Consider the following 26,391-nt stretch of genomic DNA (forward strand, 5'->3'; position numbering starts at 1 on the left):
AGTGTGAACCAACCAGATGATATGAAATATATAACAATGAAAGACACATCCTAGTGTAATCCAGTAATATGAATTTTTATGTGTAAGTCCCTTCTCCCAAAGCCCCAGCATAATGGCCAAGAAAATAGTAGCAAGGGAAAAACACTTTCAGTATTGGAATAGGACTAGTCACTGTCCACCTACCAAATGTTTTTTAACATCTCTAAGATATGATGCAGGGAAGTTTTGGTTGAGGATGGGTAATTAAGTCAGGAACCAATGAAGGGAAAGCTCACCCTGGAAAGGAAGTCGAAGGATTCAGGAGCTCAGACGCCAGGGTGGAAAGCGGGCATGAGGCAACACAGTGACCAAGGACAGACCCCAAGATACCCTGAGGAGACACCAAGTGTCAAGGATGAAGAAGCATCACCCAGGCCTGCAGATGGCCAGTTTGGGGATGTAGCTCCGATCTTGGACCCTCCAAGGAGGTCATGTCAGGCTGAGCTGGATGCTTAGGGCAGCCCAGCTTAGGTCTTCAGGTTGAGAGTAGTCCTTGCTCTCACTCACATTTAACTGCTCCTCCTGGGGTAGTTGACTTTTAATTTGACAAATGAAATTGCAGACAAAAGGTAGCATTTCTCTTCTCCCTTCCTCTACCCTGACAGATTTCCTGAGGACTCAGAAAAACAGAATACATTTCAGTCCTAAATATGTATAAATATAGATTCACCTCTGGCACCCTTTGTGGTTGGCAAGGAGAAACATGATCAAACATTAGAATTCGTCATTTAAAAGAATAGAACCAATTGGTGGAAGCAGAGTGAGTGTCCTCCTTTTCTGTGCTTCTGTGATATAGAGTTTCAGTGTAAAGTGGGAGAAATTTTGCGAAAATATCCAATTTGTGTTTTCAAGATTTCCACCTGCAATTGTAAAATATTAACTGAACACCATAGAAAAATAATGAAAATGGACTAAAAGTATCCTGATTCCAAAGAGAACAATTTAAGGATAAAGAGAACAGCAAACAAACAAGAAAACCCTTATGATCAGCTAAATGAGAAAAATAGGTGGACTCAAAGAAAAGCATGAAGTTGGCATTAGATGCTTCCCCCAAAATATTATTTCAGAAAACATTAGCCTAATATCATAGTTTTAAGGGGAAAATGTTTATGGCTTAAGAATTTTTAACCATCCAAATGGTCAGTGTAAAGAACATTGAGTCAGTACAATAAAAAAGGAATGAACTAAAATTACATAATAAAAGGGAATTCAATAGCTGTGACAGTTATTATATATGAGACAAATTAAAACTCTATAGAGTATAAGGATGGTCAAAACTGACTTATCAGACTTGTGTGTGTGCACACACTCAAAGAGATAACAGAAAGCAAATAAAAATTAAGTAAGATGGGTCCAATTAACCATGAGACAATTTATAATTTAAGTTAAAATACTTTAAATGAAATAGATCCAGTTTTCTCAATTGAACACAGAGTTTGTAGCTTAATATTCATGAACCTGAATGTGCTAGGTCATATGATCATTTGACATCAAAATATGTGACTTTTGATGCTGTTAGAAATGCAAGTGGTTTTTTTTTTCTTTCTTTTTTTTTTTTACTTTTTGATTTGACACAACTGTAGATTTACATGATTGTGAATAAATGTAAGAACGGTCCTGTCTGCCCTTCACCCAGTCTCCCACAATGTCACTGTCTTGTGTAACTATAGCACAGTATCACAACCAGGAAACTGATATGAATGTAATACATATGGCAGACAGAGATTTTGAAAATATCATAGTACAGGTATATTTTTCTAATATACCCTTTTGAATCTTTGTCACAGCAACTGAAACAATGTGAATAAACACATGGAACTCTAAAAACATACTAAATTTTCATTTGATAAGTAGCTTTTAGGAGTCTTCCTATTCTACGAGTCATCTTATTTCAGATGTCTGTGGAACATTTATAAAATGCTTATATATTTGGTCACAGAAAAGCGTAAAAGATTTTCCTGAAAATTTAAATAGTATTAAGCTCAAATTCTGACTAAAAATTAAAAAGTAATAACAAAGGGAAAATGAAATTCATAAAATCAATGCATTTAGGGGGGTTGGTACTGAGGATTGAACCCAGGGACAATTACCTTTGAGCTACAGCCCCAGCCCTTTTTATCTTTATTTTGAGACAAGGTCTTGCTAACTTGCCCAAACAGGCCTTGAACTTGTGATCCTCCCACCTCAGGCTCCCCAGGGCAGGTATCACTGGGATTATAGATATGTGCCATAGAGTTCAGTTAAATCAACACATCTTAGAAACTATTTTCTTTTCAAACTTGCCTCAGTAAGATTAAAAAAGATACTTATTAGTCATTGAAAGAAATCCATATTAGATTAAAAATAACAATAAAAAGCATTATAAATCCATATTAGATTAAAAACAACAATAGAAAGTAATAATACATTACTGACAACAAAGGAAACTTTCTAAGTAGGAAACTAAAAATTCATCTCAGCATGGAGAAATAATTGGATTTTGAGAGTCAAGATATTCTTATCAGTGCTTTAAATTTTTACAAGATCCACATTATTTATATGAATATACAATCAAATACAAAAACCATGCTTATGGAATATTTTCTCTTACACTGAGTCATCTGCTATTTTATATCTTATTCTTAGTTGTCTTTTTTTTTTTTTTTAATGTTGGCTGCAATCTTCTAAAGCAGTGGTTCTCAATCAGGAAGCAGGGGATATTTGGCCACATCTGGAGATATTTTTGATTCTTAGAATACGCTGAAAGGGAAGTGGGGGAAAGGGAGGTTGCTATCAGCATCTACTGGGTAAATGCAGGGGTGTTTTCAAATTCCACCATGTATAAGACAGTCCCACAACTAACGCCAACGGCGCCAAAACTGAGGAACCCCGACAGGGATGTGCACAGATCTCAAAATGCTTCTCCCAGTTCTGGGGTTACCAAGAAGGGAGAGACATCACCTGTAATATTATGCCACAGTTTTTCTAAGAGAAATACATAAGAGCAATTTACATCTTTAAGAGGATCTCACAAAGTAAGCCCATTTCCTTTATTTATAGTGCTTGATGACCTACTCTTCCTTCAAGTTTATGTCAACTTCTGAAACTCAGGTCCTCAAGGCCATCCAGGGCACTTTGAGGTTAAAACATTAATGAATGCCTCTCTAAGTGTCCATGAAAGCTGATTCATCACTCTGGGTGATTAGCTGTGTTGGGTTAGAACTAATGAGCTTCGGGTGCCAGTAGCTGGTGTTTGAGCTTAGTGGGGCATTGAGACTCAACTGCACTCAACTTCTTTCTGACCTGCCTGGGCCTCTATTACTTCAATACCCAGTAGTAAGAAAACTGCTGAAATGGCTGTTTATTCCCCATCAGGCTAATTACTTCTGTTCCCAAGATCAAGACTTTATTTGGGAAGGGCTGAGACATCTGAAAGCAGAGAACATCCTGCTTACTAGGGCAAGGAAGATCAGGCAGTTTTTGTGCCCCTCTAAAGAAATAGGCTATTAACAAATAATCTGAAATCAGAACACAAAGTGGAGGAACTTCTAATGTAGTCTTGAGCAACCCAGCCAAGAGGCAAGTTCTAAGCTAAAACTGAGAAGTAGGAGTTCGGGGAGGTCTGCCACCGCAGACAGCTGCTGCCATGTAGAAAGGGTGACTGAGGGACCAGAAAAGAATAGAACCTTCACAATAGAACCCTCACAAATGATGAAGAATTTGGAAGGGTAACACCTGAGGTGTTTTGGGTTGGAAAGTTTGAGGTTGTCATAGCAGGTGCTAATCAAACTTGACATGTAGGAATGTTATTACTGGTTGTCTTATAAGTCAGCAATATTTTTAAAAATCTCAGTGGAAGCATTTGCATATTCATCAGCATTTTCAACTGTAATCAGAATGAATTGGTTTGATAGACATATACTGGGGAATATTTTAGAAGTTGCTCTGGTCTGGAAGGTAGGGTCCAAGATTTTTTTTATTCCTATTTGGTTGCTATAACATTGGGCAAATTACTTTATGTCTCCTCAACAGGGTCTTACAATACGTAAATGTGTGATGTAATTTCTAAAGTTCTGTTTCCCCTCAGACATACTACAGATTTATGAGGACTGACTGATAATGGAACTGTTAAAAATAAAGTATATCAGATATTGTTTATATTATTACTCAAGCAGACAGAAATTAAAAGCATACTAGGGAAAAGGAAACTAGCAGTGAGTCAAAATTTTTTGGTTAAGAGAGATAGAGTGTCAATTCTACCAGCACACCAAGTCTCCACTGCTTCTTTTCCAGGCATTTTAATAATTTGAGGGTAGAAGTAGGGAGATGGTGGCAAATAATCAAATTAGACTTCTATAGCAAAGGTACCTTCATTATTTCCATTAAATGACTTAGGAGAATTAGCCATGGAGAAATTAAGACATTATGGGTCACACAGTTTTTTAAAGATGGAACTAGATACTCCTGGTCCTCAAATCTGACCAATTTGCTCATTATTTTTCCATCCTACTCTCTCTAATAAATCTGTGCTTCAAGCCAGGAGATAATTCTCTGATATTTTAGATGCCTACCATTATTTTAAGTGCCTTTCAGGCAGTTAGAAGTATTTATTGAAATTTAGTATAGGGTGATCAAACCAACTGAATCAATAATAATTTGTAATTACTTTTTTTCTAAACTTGGTAAAGTTTGAAAAGTAGTCATATCTTCTCTGACAGTCACCATGAATGAATGAAATACTCATATATATCAATATCTAGTTATTTGTAAAAAATAAATGAGCTGTTTTAATCATCTGGGAGGTCAAACTAGATGAACCTCAAGGAGTTTCATAGATCTTATGGTAATCTGCTATTAATTGGCTAAAACTATCATCATCTTCATCATCATCATCTTCATTGCCATCATCACCATCATCATCATCATCACTATTCTAAGCACTCTTGGTCTGTAAGACATTTGCACAGCATTTCAAGTATTTTAAACAGTCTCTTATTAGGGCCTTTCTTATTCATAATAGTTACAATCATGAACTCTGTGGCTCCCCACCCATAACAGGGGTCACTTGCATCTTTACAAATGAAAAATGGGCAAAATAGAGATGAAGGGGCACTTTCACTCATGTTCAGCCTATCAGCATTGTAGACAAAAATGAAAATTGACTATGTATTCTAAAGCCTTGACAAACAATATCAGTACTACATCTATTCAAACAATGTTAGAGTTCTAGGCGGTTACCAGGACTGATTCATTTTTTTCATCTATTTTTTTTTTTGGCATTTTAAAATAAGTTAAGGAAATAAAATGGATAAAATCAGAAGTAGTAGCTATTCTATTTCTGAGGGTGCATCAATACTTTTACTGCTTGGAAATACAACAGTGGCTAACAGTTTCATTCCCTGGAGGTAAGTAACCATTGTTAGTAGCTTGGTATGCATCTGTCCATACTTCTGGTAAGCTTATTTTGTATACAAATATAGCAGATCAGTTATCTGTAACTAAATTATGCTTTCTAACATTACCACAAAACCTTAGAGACATATAAGAGTTATTTATTTTACAAGTCTGCAGGGCTTAGCTGATCCAGGCTGGCTTGGGATCTCAGCTGGTGTTTCTCATGTAGTCAGCTATGGGTCAACCAGATGGCTCTGCTGATCTTGGCTGGGCTTGCCTGCATGTCTGGGGAATCAGCTGCTGAAGGCAGATCTAAGGAGGCTTTTGCTGGGATAACAGGGGTGACTCAAATTTATATTTCATCCTCCAGAAGTCTGTTCCAGACATATCCTCACTGTGATGGCAAGGCACAAGGGTATGAGCAGGCCATATAGAGGTTTTCCAAGCCTCTTCTTAGATCACAACTACTAACATCCCATTGACCAAAGCACACCACACAAATGAATTATAGATCAAGGTATGAAAAAATAATTCCCTCATGTTTAAAAAGCTGCAAAGTCCATGGGAAAGGGCAAGAATAAAAAGAAGGATGAAGACTTGGGACTATTAACACAGCTGATACTCACTGAAATGTGTTCTAACACACATTGTTTTCTTATTGCCTAGTTTTACATATGTAAGATAATATCCTCTCATTCCATGGCTTATTTTGTGACTTAGTACTATTTTAAAGATCTTTCTAAGTCATTGCAAACAGATGTAGTTCAATCTTTTTAATACTATAAAATGTTACATTATATGAATGTTCCAAGAGTTTTTCTTTTCTTTTTAACAAATTTCTAAAGATGGATTAGGTTAGTAATGACTAAGATGTTTCCTGTGTTGGGAACTTTATTAACAGGGCTACAATGGGTGGACAGTCTTATATATAATATGTGCACTAGTTTCTCTGTAAAAAAAAAAAAAATGTCCAGCAAAGCTGAGTCACTTGTATCTCCTTAATATAGCTATATCTTCAAACATTGTTTTTTCTAAAACCCTCCCTTTCCCAGGTTTCCCCGAGGAACTCTAATGAAAACTTGTGATAAAATGAATTTACATATAGCTTGATTGGTGATCAGTTCCCATCCTCCATATCTAATTCACTCTGCATTTTCTCAAGTTTACAGTATATGCATTCAAACTCTGAAGGCCACTTACAGGTCCACTCTCATTATCTGTTAACATCAAACACTGCTCTATTCGCAGAGCCTTCCCTAAATCTCTTGGGCACAAATGTACTATAATATATTACATTCTGTGAATGTAGTAAACACTCCCATTACATCAATTCTGCACTGAGGTACATTTGCTATTATGTCTATCTCGTGACTAGATGATAAGCTCTTTGAAGTCAGGAGCATTGTCTTTTATTTTTTTCCCCGTGTAGTTATATCCTCTACTGGGATAAATGGCCAAAGTAGACACTTAAAAAATGTTATCTAAATCAAGATCTTGCACTTGATATCAAGTCTGTTGTTAGTTATATGGTAGCAATCTAATAAGCACTTATTTTCTCATTCACTCAATAAATATTTAATGGACATGAGAAGTGAATTGTATATACAGTCCCTAACGTACAACGGCTCTATTTATGATTTCTTGACTTTAGGTTAGTGCAAAAGTGATACACATTCAGTAGACATCATAATTCAAATTTTGCATTTTGATCTTTTCTTGGTCTAGATGTATGTAGTAGATTACTCTCTAGTAATGCCAGGCATCCTTGTCAAGTCACGGTTCCCAGTCAGTCACAAGATTGAGATGGTGAACAAACAATACTCTACAGTGCACTGTGGTGCTATGCCAGGGTGGTTCGTAGGATAGGTGTTACATTTCAAGTGGATGATATTTTTGCCAGTTTGCAGTGGGTTTATCAGGACATTTCCTACCATAAGTTAAGGAGCATCTGTATTTGAGATGAGAAGGTGGAGAGAATGTGAATGTGCCTTATTGAAATGTGATGGTCTTTTTAGAGTATCTAATGGAATTTCTCACATACTCATTCTCACATTTTTACATATACTTATTGAAAGTCCATTGCTTCTTGATACTCATTCTTGGAACTCAAGTTAAGAACTTCTAATTTAAGTTGATCAGAACTTGTCTCAGTGTCAGATTTAAATCTAAGGACAGATTTGGGGGACTTAATGTTAGACCATCTGACACACGCATTATAATCCTTCATTCTTTTATTCTTACCTTATAATAGGTGTGCCAGTGTCCTAAATACAGATTGTGCCATATCCATATCTTCACTATAGTGATAGAAAGCACATTAGTATTTGCCAGAGGTAAGGGTTGAGGGGAGGGTAAGACTACAAAGCAATCGCATGATAGTGAAGTGATGGAGTTCTCCTATTCCAAATGTGGCAGAAGTTACACAAATCTACATATATTTTGCATTTCAGAGTTGTGCTCCAAAAAAAGTCCATTTTACTATATGCTAATTTAAATATAAAATAAGAGCTTTACCAAGGAACATAAAGAACATTTGTATAAATGAAACATCATTTTCTTAGATTGATGGGCTTAGTAGAGTAAAAATGCCATTTCTTTCCAAATTAGTCCTGACATTTTATGGAATTCCAATTTTAGCAGAAGTGAAGAGGAGAAAGAGACAAAGATATTTTGTAATTCTCCAGTCCATTTGGAAGAGAACTTATCCAGTAAATTTCATGCAAAAGTAGAATAGATAGGGAATTTCTTTTTAGATTTGAGATGTATGAAGCGCAATAATCGAGTGTTCTACTAGTGCCAAAATAAACATAGAACAAAATTCAAGAAGTTCATGCACAAAATGAGGGTTACAAAGGAACTTAGCACATGATACAGGTGGCATACTAACACTGGATAAAGGATGCTTACCTGGTTAGTATTCAAAAGGAAAAATACTTAGAATTCAATCACAACCATAATTTAAAGTGAATATCAAAATGAGTAAAAATAAAATGAAACATAGATATGTATTTACTTAATATTAAGGAAAGAACAACCTCATTCAGAAAACATAATGGAAGTAGACCAAAAGACATAAGAAAAAGAAGAATAGATTTCAAATCATAGAAAAATTGAAAACACCATGAACAAAAGAGAAATTAGAAATAAGATGCCAGAATAAAGGGTAAATGCCATTAATATAAAGAAAATATGTCAAATCTAGGGGAAAAAAATCATGCCAGTGGAAAATAACAGGCAAAAAAATCAAGCTGAACCAAACCAAAACATAACCAGGAAATGTCTTTTTAAAATCATATTCTTAATAAACATCTGGGAAAATGTTCACAAATTTAAAAATAAATATTAAATATTGAAAAATTATTTCTCTATGTCTATTGGCAGCAATCGTGCCATATAACATAGTATTAATGAGTGCCTAAGAAAACACATACTTTTACATACTGAATATTTAAATACAGCAAAATATTTACTAAAATTAAAAAACAAAATTTTATAAAAGGTAACATGACAATATGATTCAAGAACCTTTAAAATATGCATGCCTTCATTTCTACTTCAAGGAAATAAACATGTGAATAGAAATATTGGTTTTGGCAACAAGCTAAGTATTCAACAATATGGAATTCACTAAGCACTTTATTGGCATTTAGTATGTAGGACACCACACAGTCTTTTGAAGTGAAGTAGAAATGAATTTACTGGCAGAAGTGATGTTTTCTACTTATTCCTAAGGTCTAAAAGCAATTTAGAATGTATGGATAATATCATTTCATTTGGCAAATAAATTATAAAGATCTACATAGAATGAAGTTTGGATGGGTGTATTTTAAAATACTACACCAGATTGATGGGTGAGTGATTTTTTTATTGACAATTTTGTGCCTCTCTGAATTTTCTGTGTTCTCTAATGAACCTTTTCAACTTGTGTGATTAAAATTTTTTTTAAATTAATTAAGAAAAAGCTCATTTGGAAGGCAACAATGTTCTCCCTAGTCTTACCCTGGAGCCTGTAATGTTTTGTTTTCCGTGTGAAAGGGGGATCCCTGTTTAGTCAGTCAGATGTGAGATGTGGGTGACATCTCTGCTGTGGTGAACCCTCCTAGGACATTCGAATTGCTTTGTTTGGGAAGTTCAGTTGCTGACAGCCCTCAGGCTTATTTGAAATCAAGAGCCCTGTCTGCCTTGTTTTCCTTTATAATGGCTTCTTTGAGTCCTGGTGCATTTTCTTCAGTCCCACCCTTAACATTTTTAAGTCCCTGGACAAAAGGGTAGATGAAGGCTCACATACCATATGTCTAAACATTTAAAAAGTTATAAATCAAGCTAATATACTATTAAATGAAATATGGTCTATTCTCCTATTTTGACAAATATTCCTCTATAACAACAAAACAGAAAAAACAGGCTTCAATCTATTGTTTTTTTTTTTTTTTCTATGTCAGAAAGTTGGCAAAATACCAAAAATGACTCAATTTAATTATTATTGCTCATTTGGGTATTCCATTGATGGCCAGCAATGTTTGGATGAGTAATAAAATAAAGACACACACAAATCATGACCTTTGGTATACTTACACAGCCCAATTTATTTTTCATCCCTCAGTTTCAGTAAAATACTAATTATGTTACAATCATGATTTTTATATTAATTTTATTCTATTGACAGTAATGGTCTAAATCAGGGGTGGAGAAATGTTTTCTGGAAAGGATCAGGCAATAAATATTATAGATTCTGCAAGCCATATGTGCTCTGTCAAAACTACTCAATCCTGCTATTGTAGTTCAAAAAAGTGCTTAGACAATGCATAAGCAAATGGGTATGGCTTTGGTTCAATGAAATTTATGAAAATAGCTAATCACCAACACTACCTAATTCCAGAACATCTTCATTACCTCCTCTCTTCAGTTCTTGGCAACATCTACTCTGCTTTCTTTTACTACAGGCTGCTTTTTCTTAATGCTTCATATAAATGGAGTCCTCCAATAATGCAAAAAATATCTAGATTTAGCTTGTGGGTGATAAGTCAGTGACCTTGAACAAAAAGATTTTTTGAAGTGTGAGTGCATGAACTGGAATAGATTCAGATCAAAATTGTAAATTAAAATAAATGTAAAACTTAAGGAATTTTGTTATTTTCCTGTCCTAAAAGTTGTTTTTCTTCCAAAGCATTCCAAGTTACCTATCAAAATTCAAAGACTAAATACAAAGAAAATTATTTAAAATTGACTTCTTAATTTTTTTTTAAATTGTGATTCTTACTAATCATTTTTGTGGATTAAGAACTGATCTCAATTCCAGCTTTGACATCCATCTAGCTTCCCGCAGAATCAATGTCGTGCTGATCTGTTTCACCTAGAACTAGCTATGTACAAGTGTCAGAGTGGCCCCATTCATGTCCCCAGATAAAATGCCCTCTGCCTCCATGTGCAAATGTTGTGAGTTCCTCCAGGACTATTAACTGGAATAGGAGGTGAAGCAAAGAAATGAATACTCATTAATACTCGGAAATGATACCTTAATACTGAGAAGTGGTTTCATGCTACCTGATATAAAACACATGATAAGTTGCTGAATTGTTTTTCTCTTAACTAACTTACCTTTCTTAAATCCTTGTGTACTCTGGAAACATTGTTCATCTTCAATGTTTGTAGCAACATAACCCATGCACATTTTCAGCATTCAGAACTTTTGTGTTGAGGATACAGTGCAAGAGGTTTGGAGAAGCATTTCCCCAAGGCCCGAACAGTGTTAGGCACAGGAGAGGCTGTTTAGGGATACAAGTTATACTGTGCTAATGTTTGAGTGATGGTTTCTGTAATAAATTTGTGCATGCAAGTATATGATTTGTGTTCTTTTCTAAATCGTGAACTTAAACTAGAATCTTTCTTGTGTCCCTATGGATAGGTGTTTTTACCCCTTCATAGGCGGCATCTGGTGCAGCCATGCTGATGTGTAAAATGTTCACTTATTGATGGCTTTCCTGAACTTTGTCTTGTTGGCCTGCCTCATTTCAGAATGACCTTATTATTCTGGAGATTTGTTTTATATCATGAGTGAAATTATTCTGGAAGTTCCATTTTGATCTTAGACTCAAAGGGTATCATTTTTATTGTTCGAAGAAGCTGAAATAGTCATATAGGGTGCTCATAGCAGACTTTAGAAAGAATAACCAGGTAGTCAAAGTCCCACACCACTACTAAAATCATACCTTCATCTACTTTTCCAGTTTAAAAGTTGAAAGACCTTCTGACTTAGCACCTATTTTGTGTCTAGATCCTAACAAACAGAATAAAATAAACAGAAAAAAAGGAAAGAACAAACAAAATACCCATCATTGCCAAAATATAACAAAGAACCTTTCTAAAATTTCAGATTTGTCCTCATCATGGTCCTCCCTCAGCTTCCCCACTGTCCTTTGATTGTTGATTTCCAAACAAGGAAAGCACGTTTTTACCCTCTTATCTTCAGCTGCACATATGCAGAGACCTGATAATTCCAGGCTGGTGAAAAGACTGTTCTGAAGCAGCTGTCCCCAGTAGCACAAAAGCAGATAGCACAGCTCTCAAACTAATCATTTATAAAACTCCTGTCAGGAGCCAAGATGAGCTTACGTGGGGAGGGTTTGCTATAGCAGCTACCAAAGACTTGAGAGAGTGCCTACCCTTAGCTCCTGGTCTCCACACTTTGATTAAGAATTCCATTTTCCTCTTCTAGGTTGTTGACCTTATATTGTGCTTAAAAGTACCAGATAAGTTGAAGAAAACCAGTTCTCCCTTTAGGGAGGACACACATTTAATATAACTTTCCTTGTTCAGAATACTGCAGGGAATATTACCTTCATGGGTGAATTTTATATTTCAGGGATTTGAAACTTGAAGGTGGTCAAACTCTGGGAATTTTCTATTTCTAGAATTAAGACAGAATGACAATATCCAGAAAGGACAGTGACCCAAGGGTCAGGAGACACAGAATCTAAGACCAGCTGCAAGTCCATTTGGCTACAGAAATTAGAAGAGACATTTCTCAGACCTTTCCAAATCTGTGAAATCAAGGAGCTGAATTTTAGAGAATTTCTGAGGTTTCTACTCCTAGTTCTAATGTTCAGTGGAGCTGTTTAGGAGATTACAGCCTTTGCACTTTTCTGTTCTCTGGTTGATCTCTCTCTCTCTCTCTCAATTTCTTCATCTCTTTCTGCTTGTAATGTCTCAATTTCTCCCTCTCTGTCTTTTTCCTCTCCCCATCTCTCCATCTCTCTCTCTCTTACACATATGCTCTTCTAAGGGCTTCTTAATATCGAACTTTAGATTCTAGATCTAAGTAATACAGTTCTATTTTATTCCTGCTCTTTGAACTCATTTTTATATCTGCATTAATAAAAATTAATTATATTTATTATATATTTATATATTTATATTTATATATTTTTATATATGTTATATTTATGATTTATAATAATTAATAATAATTTAAACCTTAGGAATACCCTAATTTTCCAATGAAGCAAACATAAAAGGGATAGGGCTGGTGAAGCAATAAGCTTTGTAAGACATTGGTCTATTTTTAGAATTCCTCAGTCAATGAATGAGATAATGAGTGGACTCACTTGGGAAACTCCAAGGATCAACATGAATGATTTTTTCCTTGAATTTATGATCAAGATAACTCTTACCCCTTCCCTCTCAGGAGAGCTATTTGACCTGACCTGACCACAGATGTATTCTCTGTACTTTTTTGCAACCTTCCAAAATTAGCAACCAAGAATTCTCAGCTTTTCTCTCCTCCCCTGGAGTTCAAGGAATATTGTATTGCTTTCCTGAAATCAGCTTTCGTTTTGTGCATATCATATCATAAATCCTGGTGAGAGTCAGAAGCATATTTTTTCTCTTTCATTACTTAATCCTTCAGAGTTCTGGAAGGAATATACTTTCTGTAGCACCACACAGTGTTCCAGCCTCTACTTCTGATGTTTAACTCGATGACAGTTCCATTCTTAAAATTGCACATCCAGATCGGCCAGTGTGGGAGCAACTTCAGTCTTCCTCTCCTACAGAAGCCAACTCAAACATCATCTAAAGGGAGTTTTCTTTCCAGCCTCACAAGTCACGTTTTGAGTGAGGTCTCACATAGCAACAGCAGGAAAAGAAATATGAATGTGAGTGGGGCCTGGCTCCAGAGACAGCAGGCTGACAGCTCTGCATTTGCAACAGTTTCCTCCCCTCCCAGGCGCATGCCATCAGGGACCCAGTGGAACTGCCTTCAGGCCATGGCCATGAAAAGAGCATGCTCTTCCTAGCATTTGATGCTGTTGGAGGCTTACAAAAACAGACACAAGGTCCTGTTTGATTGTACAGACTAAGAAAAAAAAAAAATAAGAAAGTATGCATATATGGGCCAGATTTATTTATTTCTCAAGGTAAATTGCTTTTGCATTACAACACGGGAGTTCCTCTGGAAGCACATTCTTCCCTTATAGCAGACAGCTTTTGAAAACCATGTTATGTGTATTAGCTGCTTGTGAGATTCAGGGAAGGGTGATTTGTATTCTACAGTGAATAGGGAAGGAATGTATTTAGTACTCAAATGTGTTCTTTCAGAATGTCAAAGTTGGTCAGTGACATCAATGACAGGTCACATTGATTTGCCTGGATGTTTGGGAAGGTTGAAAGAACATGCATTTTAAGACTAGACAGACCTCCATCTTCACTCTCTCCCTTTTATTCATAACCATCTATCTTTGGACCAACCATTTTATCTCCCTGAGCCTATGTCCTCATCTGTGAAATTAGGAAAATAATTCCAGCTCATGACTAGTTGCTGTGAGATGCAAAGAATATGACATCAGGTCTTAGTCTATGGTAAAGGCTTAATAAGTAGGCATTTGCTTTTGTCTTTATCACAGTCTTCCTAAGGTCTTTGGACTTGAATTCCTGGCACCCTGCATCTGTTATTTTTATTCTAGCTCAATTCATGAATATCATCTTCCAGTGTGACATCTTATTTGATGTTATAGGCGCAGGGGAAGCATGATGCAGACATTGGTCTCCTTTGTCACAAACTTGCCTTATCAGATACAGTAAGACCACTGAGCTGATGGACTTCCTGGTCTTTCTGCTGCCCCCAAACACAAGGAAAGTGCCAAGTTAGCCTTCACTTGGACTAACCTCAGCGCTTTTCTCTTGGCATCAATTATTTGAACTATATTCTTTCAGGCTTCATTGATTTTCAAAATCAATTCTGTTGATGTAGAATTGCCCTGCATAATTATTTATACAAATCTCTTGGTTTGATTGGTGGAGCCGCACTTGAGAACAGAACAGTGTGAAACTGTGCAGAGCTTTAAATTTGAGAAATTAGCAGTGGATTAAAGTCCCAAGTTATGCATGAGATCTTAGAAGTGTACAGTTCCAGAGACATCAAGGACAATAGCTTTGTTTTGCTTATGAAGAAACTAAGGCCCAGAGTAGAAAAGTGACTTCTTCAAGATTTCACAGTTTATTAACAGCAGAAAAAGACTGAAATTCATTTCTTTTTCTGGTTTTTATTTCCTATACAACCACATTGTGGGAATATGTGACTTATCTGAGCCTTATTTTAGACTAAAACCAATGGTGTTTTATCTCCATTAGACTCCTGAAGCAGAAATCCTGACTTTTTAAAAGTAGGTTTCACTCTACTGAAAAAGAAAATTATAAGTGTGTTTCTATTTTGGAGTGGAGAAATGATTACAAAATAACCAAACTTTTTGGTAAAATCTCTATCATTTTCCACCTTTCGACCTTTGAGATCTTCTTTGTAAACATCTCTAGTGTTTCTTTCAGAAATCAGCTGTCCAGTTTCATCAGTTCCTCTCTGAGTATGTCTCTTATTCTTATTTACCCCTGTCTTTTTACACTATTAGCATCTAGTCCAGGTCTTCAGTTCCTCAAACTGGATCATATTGGAAGAACCTTCTATATAGCCTCCTGCCTTTTTTCCTACTCCACTCTAACCTGAACACTGCCTCAGATTTAATGCTCCTGACAGTAACCATATATCATCTCTTCAGTCTTATTTCATATGACTCCTCAGTCCAGGCACACAAATTCCTTCACCTCGCTTCTATTCAGGATCTTCTCAGCTATGTTTTGGACAACTCAGGTTCTCTTGTTCTCCATCTGTTGAATTTGCTCTGTTTATTCTTTTTCTGAGTCCCTTTGACAGATGACTTCCTCTTATCTGATGCAACAAAAATAATGTTGCATTAGCATTGGGAGAACCCCCATCACCTTCCATGTTCTGACCATGAGAAATTCAAAATGCTCTGAGCTACTCTGAATCTCAGCTTCCTCATCAGAAAAATTGGGGGATCATAACCCCCTGATCTCTATGACAGCTGTGTAATTCACCACCTTTTCATGAGTTTCTTGAAAATTTGAATACTCTCTCTTCTATGAAGTGGTTATTCAAGGTTTTGTTCATTTTTCTCTTATGCTGTTTAGTTTTTCTATAACTTATTGATTTATAGGCTCTCTTTACATATTGTGGATGAATCTTGTCAGATGTATGTATTTAATATTTTTACTCATTCTGAGTTTTGCCTCTTAGTCACTTAATGGTACCATTTGATAAACAAAAGTCCTTATTTTTTTGGTCCTTATTTTTAATATAGTCTAATTCACCATTTTTTATAGTTTAATAAAACTCAAATATCTGCTTCCTTCAAAATCATTGTGTTTTTTTAGGTATCTATCCACACATTTCATTGATTTACCATTCATATTTATATCTGCAAGTGATATAGAATGATTTTTCTGTATAATAAGAGGCAGAGGTCAATATTTACTTATCCTTTGAATAGCCCATTGGCAAAACACTTTTATTAAAATGTGAAATAAAGGAAGAAATATTTATTTATTTAGGAGGGGTTACTTCCAAAAAGGACAAATAGCAATTCTAGATGGATGGTAGAGGAGGAAGAAGACAATATGGGGTCAGTGAGAATTCAGTGGAAATGGCCCAAATTGATTTCAAGACAGGTGAAGCAATAGGTAGGTTCTTTTTTAGTTCTTCTTGCACAAATTAGATAAACAATAAATATGTGTTGTTGCACTCTATGGAAGGCTCCCCTGGGTGGTGCTCCTAATCATAGAGGTGTCATGATGTGGCAGTGCTGAAGTACTGGCTATTTTATCCAAAGTAAGGACTTGACTCTCAGACTATCAGTGAGGCAGATCTGTCCTACCAGCAGCATGGCATTTTAGAACACTTACCATAAACTACTGACTTGGTCCAGGGCTTGAATAGAGAAGAACGGTCTATTTAGCCTGTCTCTCATGGTTCCTGCTTGGTCATAACATTTCCCACACCAGAGATGGACAGCTGCACAAACAACTATAGGCCCATAGAGATTACCCAGTGTGATTGATCAGATCAAAAATGAAATCTGCATCACAGCAGGGTGGCATGGTATCTGAATCAGATGGATGTGTATGAAAGGAAATAGTATCCCCTTAGAAACTAAGCTCCTGTCTCTCACACCATAACAAGCTAGTCTCTGTCCTTCCAAAGAAAGTGGTCAGCTCATGGCCTTCAAACCAGACTGCTTCATTGTCTAAACATCAAATGGACAGATGTGTGAATGCCCCAGGTGTATCTCTGACTTCCTCTGAACCCTTCTTCTCTAGACTGAATGGGGTTCTTCTGGCAGCTGGAATATTACAACACTGGGCTTTACTTTCTTAAGAACAATGCATGGGGTATTCTTTGTAGCAATGGTCCAGATTTCCTGAATGTTTGGCTTGGTTTTTCTACTTAGATGAATAAACCAAATTTAGTGACATTAAGTTACTAGCTACTGGTCACCCAAGAAGCAGTGAGAAGAGACAGGCCACAGATCCCATTTTCTGTTTCAAATCAACTTCACAAAATGTCATGAGTTATTTTATTCTTATTTGGTCTAGGAGGAGGAAAGAAAAACCACAGCTTCCTCCAGTACTTGTTCTAATGTTTAATTATTTGGAAGGCCAAATGACCCTTTGTGTAACTAAATCCTATTCATGCCATTAAAGCCTTTGTCCGTTCTTGAGTTACCTTTTTGTTATTTAACAGAATTGCAGTCAAATATACATAACATAAAATTTACCATTCTAAATTTATTTTTAGGTTTAGTAGCATTAAGTAGGCACATATCATTACCCAATCATCTCCAAAACTTTTAGTTTTAGCAAACTGAAACAGCACTCATCAAACAATTGCCCATTCCTCCATCCCTGGTCCCTGGTTGTCATTATTCTTTCTAACTCTATGATGTTGTCTACCCTAGCTATATCATATAAGTGGAGCCAGGCAGAATTTTTCCTTTCGTGACTGGCTTATTTCTCTTACTGTGAAATCCCCATTGTTCATCCATTTTGTAGAATATGATAGAATTTCCTTTCTCTTTATGGCTGAATAATAGTCCATTGTATAGATTTACCATCTCCTGCATACCATTCATCTATTGGTGGACACTTGGTTTGCTTCCACTTTAGGTTTATTGTGAATTCTCATTGAGTTCTTTGGAGACAAAGAACAAATGTACATAACTCATCTTGTAGTAATCCTTAATTTGCTCGTGAGAGCTCTTCTTTGTCTTCTGTAAAAAAATCAACTACTCCTTTCTAATTTCTTTTTGTAATTTCGGTCTCTACCGCATTCTTCATCCCAATAAATATGATGGAATTCTTCAAATTCTATTTATAACTCAGAGCTGAAGTTGGAATAACCTACACTAGTTGGCCTGGAAATAAAGTCCTCCTAAGACCTTGTCTTCCCACCATCAATTTCCATCTCTCCATCATGTGTCTTCTCACACACCCTTGTTCTCCCATAGCCTGTCTAGTAATCCTTGAAACCTCTCATTCTACTTGAATAGACTTTTTGCTGCCCATCCTGGGTCCATGTGCATACACAGAGTCAAATCAAAACATGGGCCTTATTCAGATAAAAAAGGACAATCTCCAAGTTTTCCTAAACACCTGAAATGCAGTATTGCAATTTACATTTGCATTGTGTGTGTGTGTATGTGTGTGTGTGTGTGTGTGTGTGTGTGAATGATGAGTATTTTTTGAATATTAAAATCTAAACTGTGCTAAGAAAACCACTTAAAATTTTAAAAAGGATATTGCAATGTAAACAATCCTGCTGTGTGTCCTTTTTTTATAAAAAAGCAAAGACAAAAGCTTTTCTTTACAGCCTAAACTCTGTTTAGGATTTATTTAGACTATCACTTTATCCTTCCTCAAAAATTAACTTGAAGTAGCTTGTAGTTAAGCCCAACTCTCCCCCACCACCACCTGATTTAACCAGTCAATTCTCTTGTAGATGACAGTATGTAGTTCATGTGTTTTTCTTTTAAAGTCCTATTTTAGTTACTTCCTCTTCAAAGTTCTATTTGTGATAGCTCTTTTCCCTACTCTATTAAAATAATTTAAATTATAGTTTCTTTTTTTTCTTTTTCTTTTTCAGACATAGTAGTGTTTCCTTTGGCCCAGCCCAATCTATAGCTTTGATCTCCAAGAGGGGTCTTAAGGGTATATCTCCCCCCAGAAAGAAGCCATTCAGGAGCTCCTGAGTGAAATCAGCTATAACTACTTTATATTTTGGCCAAGTCTTGAAATAAAGTAGTATAAGTCAAAGATTATAGTAAAGGAGAAGGAATGCTGACATTTTAAAAATTAACAGTATTCCTTGTTATCACTTCATGTATTTGATGTTTGCATTTTTTTTATAGCCTGAAACTTTTCCTTGCATTTGGTCAAATTCCATTGAGAATTTCAACCATCTCTGTATGGCTCTAAGCTCCCAAAGTAGGTTGCCCTGATCAACTTCTTGGTTCTAGGAAGGAAAACACACAATGAAATTGGCATGCATAAGTGGCAAAGGACAATAAGTGTTCCCTCAAAACTCCCTGCTTTTGTTCAATACACCTAGATATTGAGGTATATTTAATGGGTGAACTAGTGCGGAACATTACAGTTATGTTAAAAAAGAAAGTGCAAATTTCTTTTAAACATTTAAAAAAAAAAAAAAACAAGAGAAACCAAATGTCTAATTATCACTCTTCCTTAAAAAAAAAGAAGAGATAAAGTTAACCTTCTTGAAATTATCAAAGAAAATGAAAATAGGAGAAAATTTGGGTCATTAAAATGAAGGGACTATCAGTGACAGATCATCAAAAATGTTGCAGGATTTGTGTCAGATAATAATGCAGGTGGAGTATTTACAAACCAAGTAATATGCTGCCTGTGAGGATGTCAACATGATCCTATTGACATGGTGGAGCTGTGGAAATGAGGGTATTTATAAATGAAAAGGCTATAATTTTTAATTTTTGAAGCTGAATATAAGGTACCTGTAATTCAGTTTACAATTTTCTCTACTTGTATCTTTGACATTTTCTACAATGTATGGTCAATAAAGGGTGTAAGTGGGACAAAATTTTGAGGCAGCAATGAAGTCAAACCCAAAACATCCTTTCATTCCAAATGTATAACAGAAGCTAATTATAAAATTAATAAAATGATGGATCAACAGGTTTAAAAATAAGTACACCTTTAGATAATGCTTGCCTGAATCAAAAGGGAAATCAAAACTGTAAAACATAATCACTAAATATTGACTCAACTACCATAATAACAAGAGTGCATGTCAAAGCTTAGGGGATTTGACCAAGACTATACCTGGAGAGATAATAGCCTGAAAACACTTTTATTACTTAAAAGAAAAATTGGAATCAATGAGCTAAGTATCAGTGAAATAAATATGAAGAACAATAAAGCTTAACTTTAAACAATAAAGGGAGGCATTAGAAAAACAAAACTGAAGATCAGTGAATTAGAAAAGATAATCTAAACAAGAAAGGAGGAAAGGAAGAAAATATAAAATCATGGTTGAGAGTGGGAATATAACTCTAGCTACTTAGTGAATGACTTTTAGAAAAATAATGATTTCCCAAATCAAAAAAAGACAAGGCAGAGTATTACAAAAGGCTAATCCCTATACAAGAAAGTGAGGAACTATTTAAAGATCACATTATTTTTCTTACCTTCATTCCTCAAAGTATGAGTATTAAATGGCTTTGTAGATGACTTCCCAGAAACTTTAAAGTAATAGAAAATTATTTTGTTATTTAAATTTTTTAAGGACACAGAAAAATATGGAATGGTCTCAACCCATTTTATATGTAGAATATTGTAGAATAATTTATACTCTAAAAATTAATTAAGCTATTAACAGAAGAAAAATGTCAGGAACATCTCATTAATGAATGTGGATGAAAACTTCAAAACAAAATAATGACAAATCAAGTTCAAGACTACATGCAAACAAACAGTATACCATCAACAAGTGGAGTTTATTCCAGTAATAAACAAAAATGCAATATAAGAATATTTATAAGTTGGATTCTTTTTATCAATAGATCAAAGGACAAAATACATTTAGTCATTGCAATAAATTCCCCATATTTATTTTATCTAATAGTGATTGGAGCACCATTTATTTCTTAGAAAACTAAGAATTAGAATAACAATGCTTTAATAAGCAAAAAAAATATAGAACATATTTCAAATAAAAAATGCTTTTAATGGACCCATACTTAAATTGGAAGAGCAAGTAGATTTTCTCTCTCCTGTTCATGTTTTTCCCTATATGCCCTGCAGCCCTGCTACCTACTACCAGGGTTAATCTGTGCTTTCATGTTCTATGCCCTCCTGATTCCTTTGCATCGCTCCTCTTGCACGTTGGGGCCATTATTAAATAAAACAGAGATTACTTGAACACAAGCACTGCCATAATGTGACAGTCAATTTGTTAACCAAGATGGCTACTATGCGACTAGTCCACAGGAAGGATTAACATCATGGATACACTGAGCAAAGGAACAATTCACATCCTGGGCAAGTCAGAGTGAGACATGGTTTCATCATGCTACTCAGAATGGCATACCATTCAAAATTTATGAATTGATTATTTCTGGAAATTAACATTTAATATTTTTGGACCACCGTCAAGGGCAGGTCACTGAAACCAGGGAAAGCAAAATGGTGGATAAGGGAGGACAACTGTGTATTATGATATCATGTTAAATATAATTGCTTTGGTGATAGGAATACCCTCTTTGAGAGAAATTATTGAATTCTTGTATCAAGGGCAAGACTGCTTGTATAAAAGCAGTCATACCAGGAATAGAATAGGAGGTGGATAGGAAGGACATGGATGTATTAATACCATTTCATAGCAGTGTTATTGTATTTATTATTGCTCTATCCAGACTTTGGTGGGATTTCTATTCAAACATGACAAAATGGTTCTACCACTCATCAGGAAGAATCAACAGGACAAAGATGAAGAGCACGTTAAACAATAGAGTATTATGATTCACTTAAAGAATTTGACCAAGGTTATTTTCTCACAGCATTGTAGATTGATAATAAAAAATAAAAATTTAACAGAGCACTTATTCTGTGCCTGGCACATTTCTAAGCAGTTGAGGAATATTTACTCAATTAAGGATCTCAACAACTGTATGAAAAAGGCAACATCATTCTCCACTCCATGCATGAGGAAACTACAGGTCAGAGTGATTATGTGACTTCTCCACTTTTAGTAAATGGGGAGATGCAGTTGGAACCCAGGAAGTCTGGATTAGATGGCATATTGAACTGCGTCTCCTTAGCACAAGTTCTATAGGTAAATCATTTTCAATTACTAACAAGCCTCTCTGTTTTGCTCAGGGACCTGATGCCGAGAACCCTGGAAGGACAGATCACCATGGAGAAGACGCCCAGCTACTTTGTCACGCGGGAGGCGCCCGCGCGCATCTCGGCCATGTCCAAGGACACCAAGCTCATCGTGGTGGTGCGCGACCCGGTGACCAGGGCCATCTCGGACTACACGCAGACGCTCTCCAAGCGGCCCGACATCCCCACCTTCGAGAGCTTGACGTTCAAAAACAGGAGCACGGGCCTCATCGACACGTCGTGGAGCGCCATCCAGATCGGCATCTACGCCAAGCACCTGGAGCACTGGCTGCGCCACTTCCCCATCGGCCAGATGCTCTTCGTGAGCGGCGAGCGGCTCATCAGCGACCCGGCCGGCGAGCTGGGCCGCGTGCAGGACTTCCTGGGCCTCAAGCGCATCATCACCGACAAGCACTTCTACTTCAACAAGACCAAGGGCTTCCCCTGCCTGAAGAAGGCCGAGGGCAGCAGCAAACCCCACTGCCTGGGCAAAACCAAAGGCAGGACCCACCCCGAGATCGACCGCGAGGTGGTGCAGAGACTGCGCGAGTTCTACCGGCCCTTCAACTTGAAGTTCTACCAGATGACCGGGCACGACTTCGGCTGGGATGGATAACAAATATAATTTAAAAAGAAAAAAAAAGATCAAAATATAATATATTTTTTTACCAATCGGTACAGAAAAGGCAGTTTAATATTTGTGCTGACTATATTTGTTTCAGTATTTTTTGCAATGAATGATTGTTCTGTCTCCCGCCCCATTTTAATGTATAACCAACACCATACATTTGGATAAACAGAAAAGGAAATCTTCACTTCATATAAATACTTTCAATTTTATTTTGTGTTCTCTATACCCAGTCATCAAGTATATGCATTAGTTACCATTTGAAGAAAATCGTGAGGGTCATCCCCCGCACTCTCTCTTTAATACAAGACCCTGTTAAAATTGTTATCCATTCTTCTGTTTTTCTACCTTCTTCCTCTGCCACTTTATTCATAAATCATTTCCCATTTAATAATACCATATGTTTGCACATCACTTCATGGTTTTCATAATGCTTTCAAATACATGTTTTGATCCTTATAGGACTAAGTGGTTGGTATGAGAGTGTAATACATAGAGATTATCATCCCCATTTTACAGCAAGGGAAACTGAGTCTCAGGGAGGTAACATGACACAAGGTCAGATGATGATCCTGGACAAAATCCCATCTTCCATTTGCTCCCTATTTCATGCCACTTTTTTCAAGGGAGAATGGGAACTGAAATATTTTCAGTTTAGAAGTTAGTTTGGATGATCCAAAAAGGGACAGACATGAATTTTTATTGCTTTCTAAATTCCAGGCTAACCTTATGGCATCCAGTATCATTACATAGTTGTACTTAAGAAAACCACTAAGACCTGGACACCACCTCTTTGGGGAGTCATTCTTAGCTCTTGGTTGATCAAAATACCTTGAAGCACAAAAATTTAACTGATCAATACTTGACTTGAGTTTGCCAGAAATCACTGGATTCTCCTATTGTGGGCAAAACAGACAGCCACACTAGGAATAGAATAAAATATGGTAGGAGTACTACTCATCTATTTGTTGATTTGACTTTTTGTTTTAAAAGAGAGACCCACTTCAATTAGTATGAATCTCATTTTTCCTTATCTCTCTTTGAAGAAAGAAAATTTGCGTTTATTTGTAATACCTCACTGTTAACATTGGAACTAGTACTAAAGAAATGATCAATTAACAGCTTATTTATAATCTTTTATTTTTCATCAGTGGAGGACTGTTACTTGGTCACTTTATTTTCTTTCTTCCCTTTCCTCTTTCTACCAATTTTAAACTAATGCTCATTCATATTTGGAAAATGTTCTAAGAAATGCAGTTCTGGGTATAATGGTGGCTTTCCTCTTCTTCTGTCTGTTCCTTGCCTTTCCTCATTTAAATCACTCAAATAAATCAATAGTTTATTAAGAGTATTCCTTTGCTCTCTGAGTGGTATTAACAAGATTAGCATTAATGGGAATTAAATTGGTTTAGAGAGGAGCACATATGCATGAAATATATAAAACATTTATAATTAGTCTGTCAGCAACATTTTATTATATGTTTAAACCCAAGAGGAAAAATGTCTCTTTTCCATGGAAGTTTCCTTTATCTGCCAAGATTTAAAGGACCAGACACTCTAGTATGCTAAAATACTGTTTCTTCTCCAGTGTTGTCATTGGAAGAAAAAAAAAATTAGGTTTTTCTTTTAAATGCTGTACAATTGTGCATTATCATAGATGCTATATCAGAGGATGTAAATATTTCTTGAGAAACCTAACACAGGATTCAAATGAAAGAAAAAAATGTTTTAATTTTCTAGATACTTTGTCATTGCTCCAAATCTTTGGGTTTATTTATTAATATTCCATTTATGGGAATTAAGTAAACCCCAAAGTCAGGTCACCTTTTTCCAATTGATTTCCTTCACTTCTGTGCCCTCAATTTTCCAAGACTACAGCCTGTTTTTGTACTACTTGAATGTCACTATCAACAAGAAGATATTCATTTTAAACTCTCCTCATCTTTTAACTCATTTTGTCTATGCTTCTGAATCTTTTGTGTTTGTTTGCTTGACATTATGCAAAAATGGCTTGCACAAAGAGGCAATTGCATCTAACAGTTGCGTTCAGTAACCTTCCTCTTTTTGTGTGGAAGAAATAATAAAAGAACAAAAATTGAGTGCAAAGGATCTCTTCTTACCCATAGATGCTTTTGTTCCTATTATTTTAAAAAAGAATGACTACAGAACACTCCAGGAATACTGTCAAATTTTAAGATTTCCAGGAAGAGTGTTTGAAGCTATAGGTCTCAGCAAAATGTGAAAAGATCTAGACTGAGTATTCTCCAAATTTCACCCAGGACAGGACTGTTTCATTTTCTGCCTTCAATGTGGTTGTTAACTCCTACTGTGCATGAAGTTGGTCTCCCATTTACTTTGCCTATTTATCTGCACCAAATTAAAGTGTTTGATCTTGAATGGAACATCTTAGCCATATTTTCTCCAAGCCATCTTCTCCAAAGCCATGCCTATCGACTCCCTTCACTTTTCTTAGAGGTAGAATATATTTGCAGGAGAATATCTGGAAAAGATCTACAGTTTCATGCTGAGCACCTTGCTTGTGAGATCACATATATAGTGCATAGTTTTAAAGCAAATTAATTTTATGCAAACAACTGGAAATCAATAGACTTCTAGAGAATGGGTCTTTACTATTCTGGAAAGATTAATCTTACACCTTAAAAAAAATTTCCAGTATCTTCAAAGCTAGAATAAACCTCAGTGGTAATTTGGATCAAATATCCATTTCACACTTAAATCATAAGTGTGTCTGTAAATTTTTAACTGTTGATTTTGCAGTTTGAAAGGGGATAAATTCCTCCTAAAACACATTCATCCTGTTCTGCCATCTCAGACCTGCCAAGTCTCCTATTACCCATGAAGATTTCTTAAATGCAAGATTAATAAACAAATGTGCCTATAAAATAGCAATACCTAATATTTTGTAACAGACACATCATTTCACCTTTTAAAAACAGCAACTCTTTCTTCTCATTAGTGTCACTTTACAGAGGAGGAAACTAAGGCTAAGACTGTGCATCCCAGGGTAATGTCTGGAGACACTTGTTGTCTCAAGGGTTGAGTGTGGGATGCTACTGACATCTCATGAGTAGAGTCCTGGACTGCTCCAAAACCTGCTTTAATGCACACACCAAGCCCATGACAAAGAATCATCTCAATCAAAACGTCAGTCATGCTGAAGTTCCTGATTTAAAACAAGATGAGTCACACAACTAGTTTTTATGTGACCTAGATCTAAAAGCCAGATTCCAATTAATAGCAATTCTTGCAATTGCCATTTTAATTTTTCTTTCAGAAGTCACAGTAAGAACAATATTTAATGCTGTACTTTCCATCAGGAGTGCTAAAGGGAACTGAACTGGATTTTTATAATGGAGATATAGGAATAGCTCATAACGAATGGATAATTGCCTTTCTGTGGAGTGGAATCAGTCAGCTTGAGGTGAAAAAACAACATTCCAACAAAGCATTTCTAAAGGCTCTTTCAAGTTCATGTCTTGCAGTTTCAATTTGCCTCCACGACAGTGCTGTGACAATATTTCTTGTCACCTGAAAAAAACCAAAGTGTGGAGAGAGAGAGAGAATTAAAT

At 36.0% G+C, this 26,391-nt stretch overlaps 1 protein-coding gene across 2 annotated transcripts in view; it reads left to right on the top strand.

The window, feature by feature from the left end:
• Positions 1–25,947, top strand: part of LOC124980840 (heparan sulfate glucosamine 3-O-sulfotransferase 3A1) — a 90,417-nt gene extending 64,470 nt beyond the window's left edge. Inside the window, exon 2 of one of the 2 annotated variants that reach the window (XM_047546810.1) lies at positions 22,168–25,942. In XM_047546810.1, coding sequence (XP_047402766.1) covers positions 22,168–22,789 — 622 coding nt within the window. In that variant the 3' untranslated portion in view covers positions 22,790–25,942. Of the gene's footprint in view, positions 1–22,167 lie in introns of both variants that reach the window. The other variant, XM_047546812.1, reaches the window with a different exon arrangement.
• The last annotated feature ends 444 nt before the right edge of the window (positions 25,948–26,391 follow it).

This window comes from Sciurus carolinensis, chromosome 3 (assembly GCF_902686445.1).
Source record: "Sciurus carolinensis chromosome 3, mSciCar1.2, whole genome shotgun sequence".
Taxonomy (NCBI): Eukaryota; Metazoa; Chordata; class Mammalia; order Rodentia; family Sciuridae; genus Sciurus; species Sciurus carolinensis.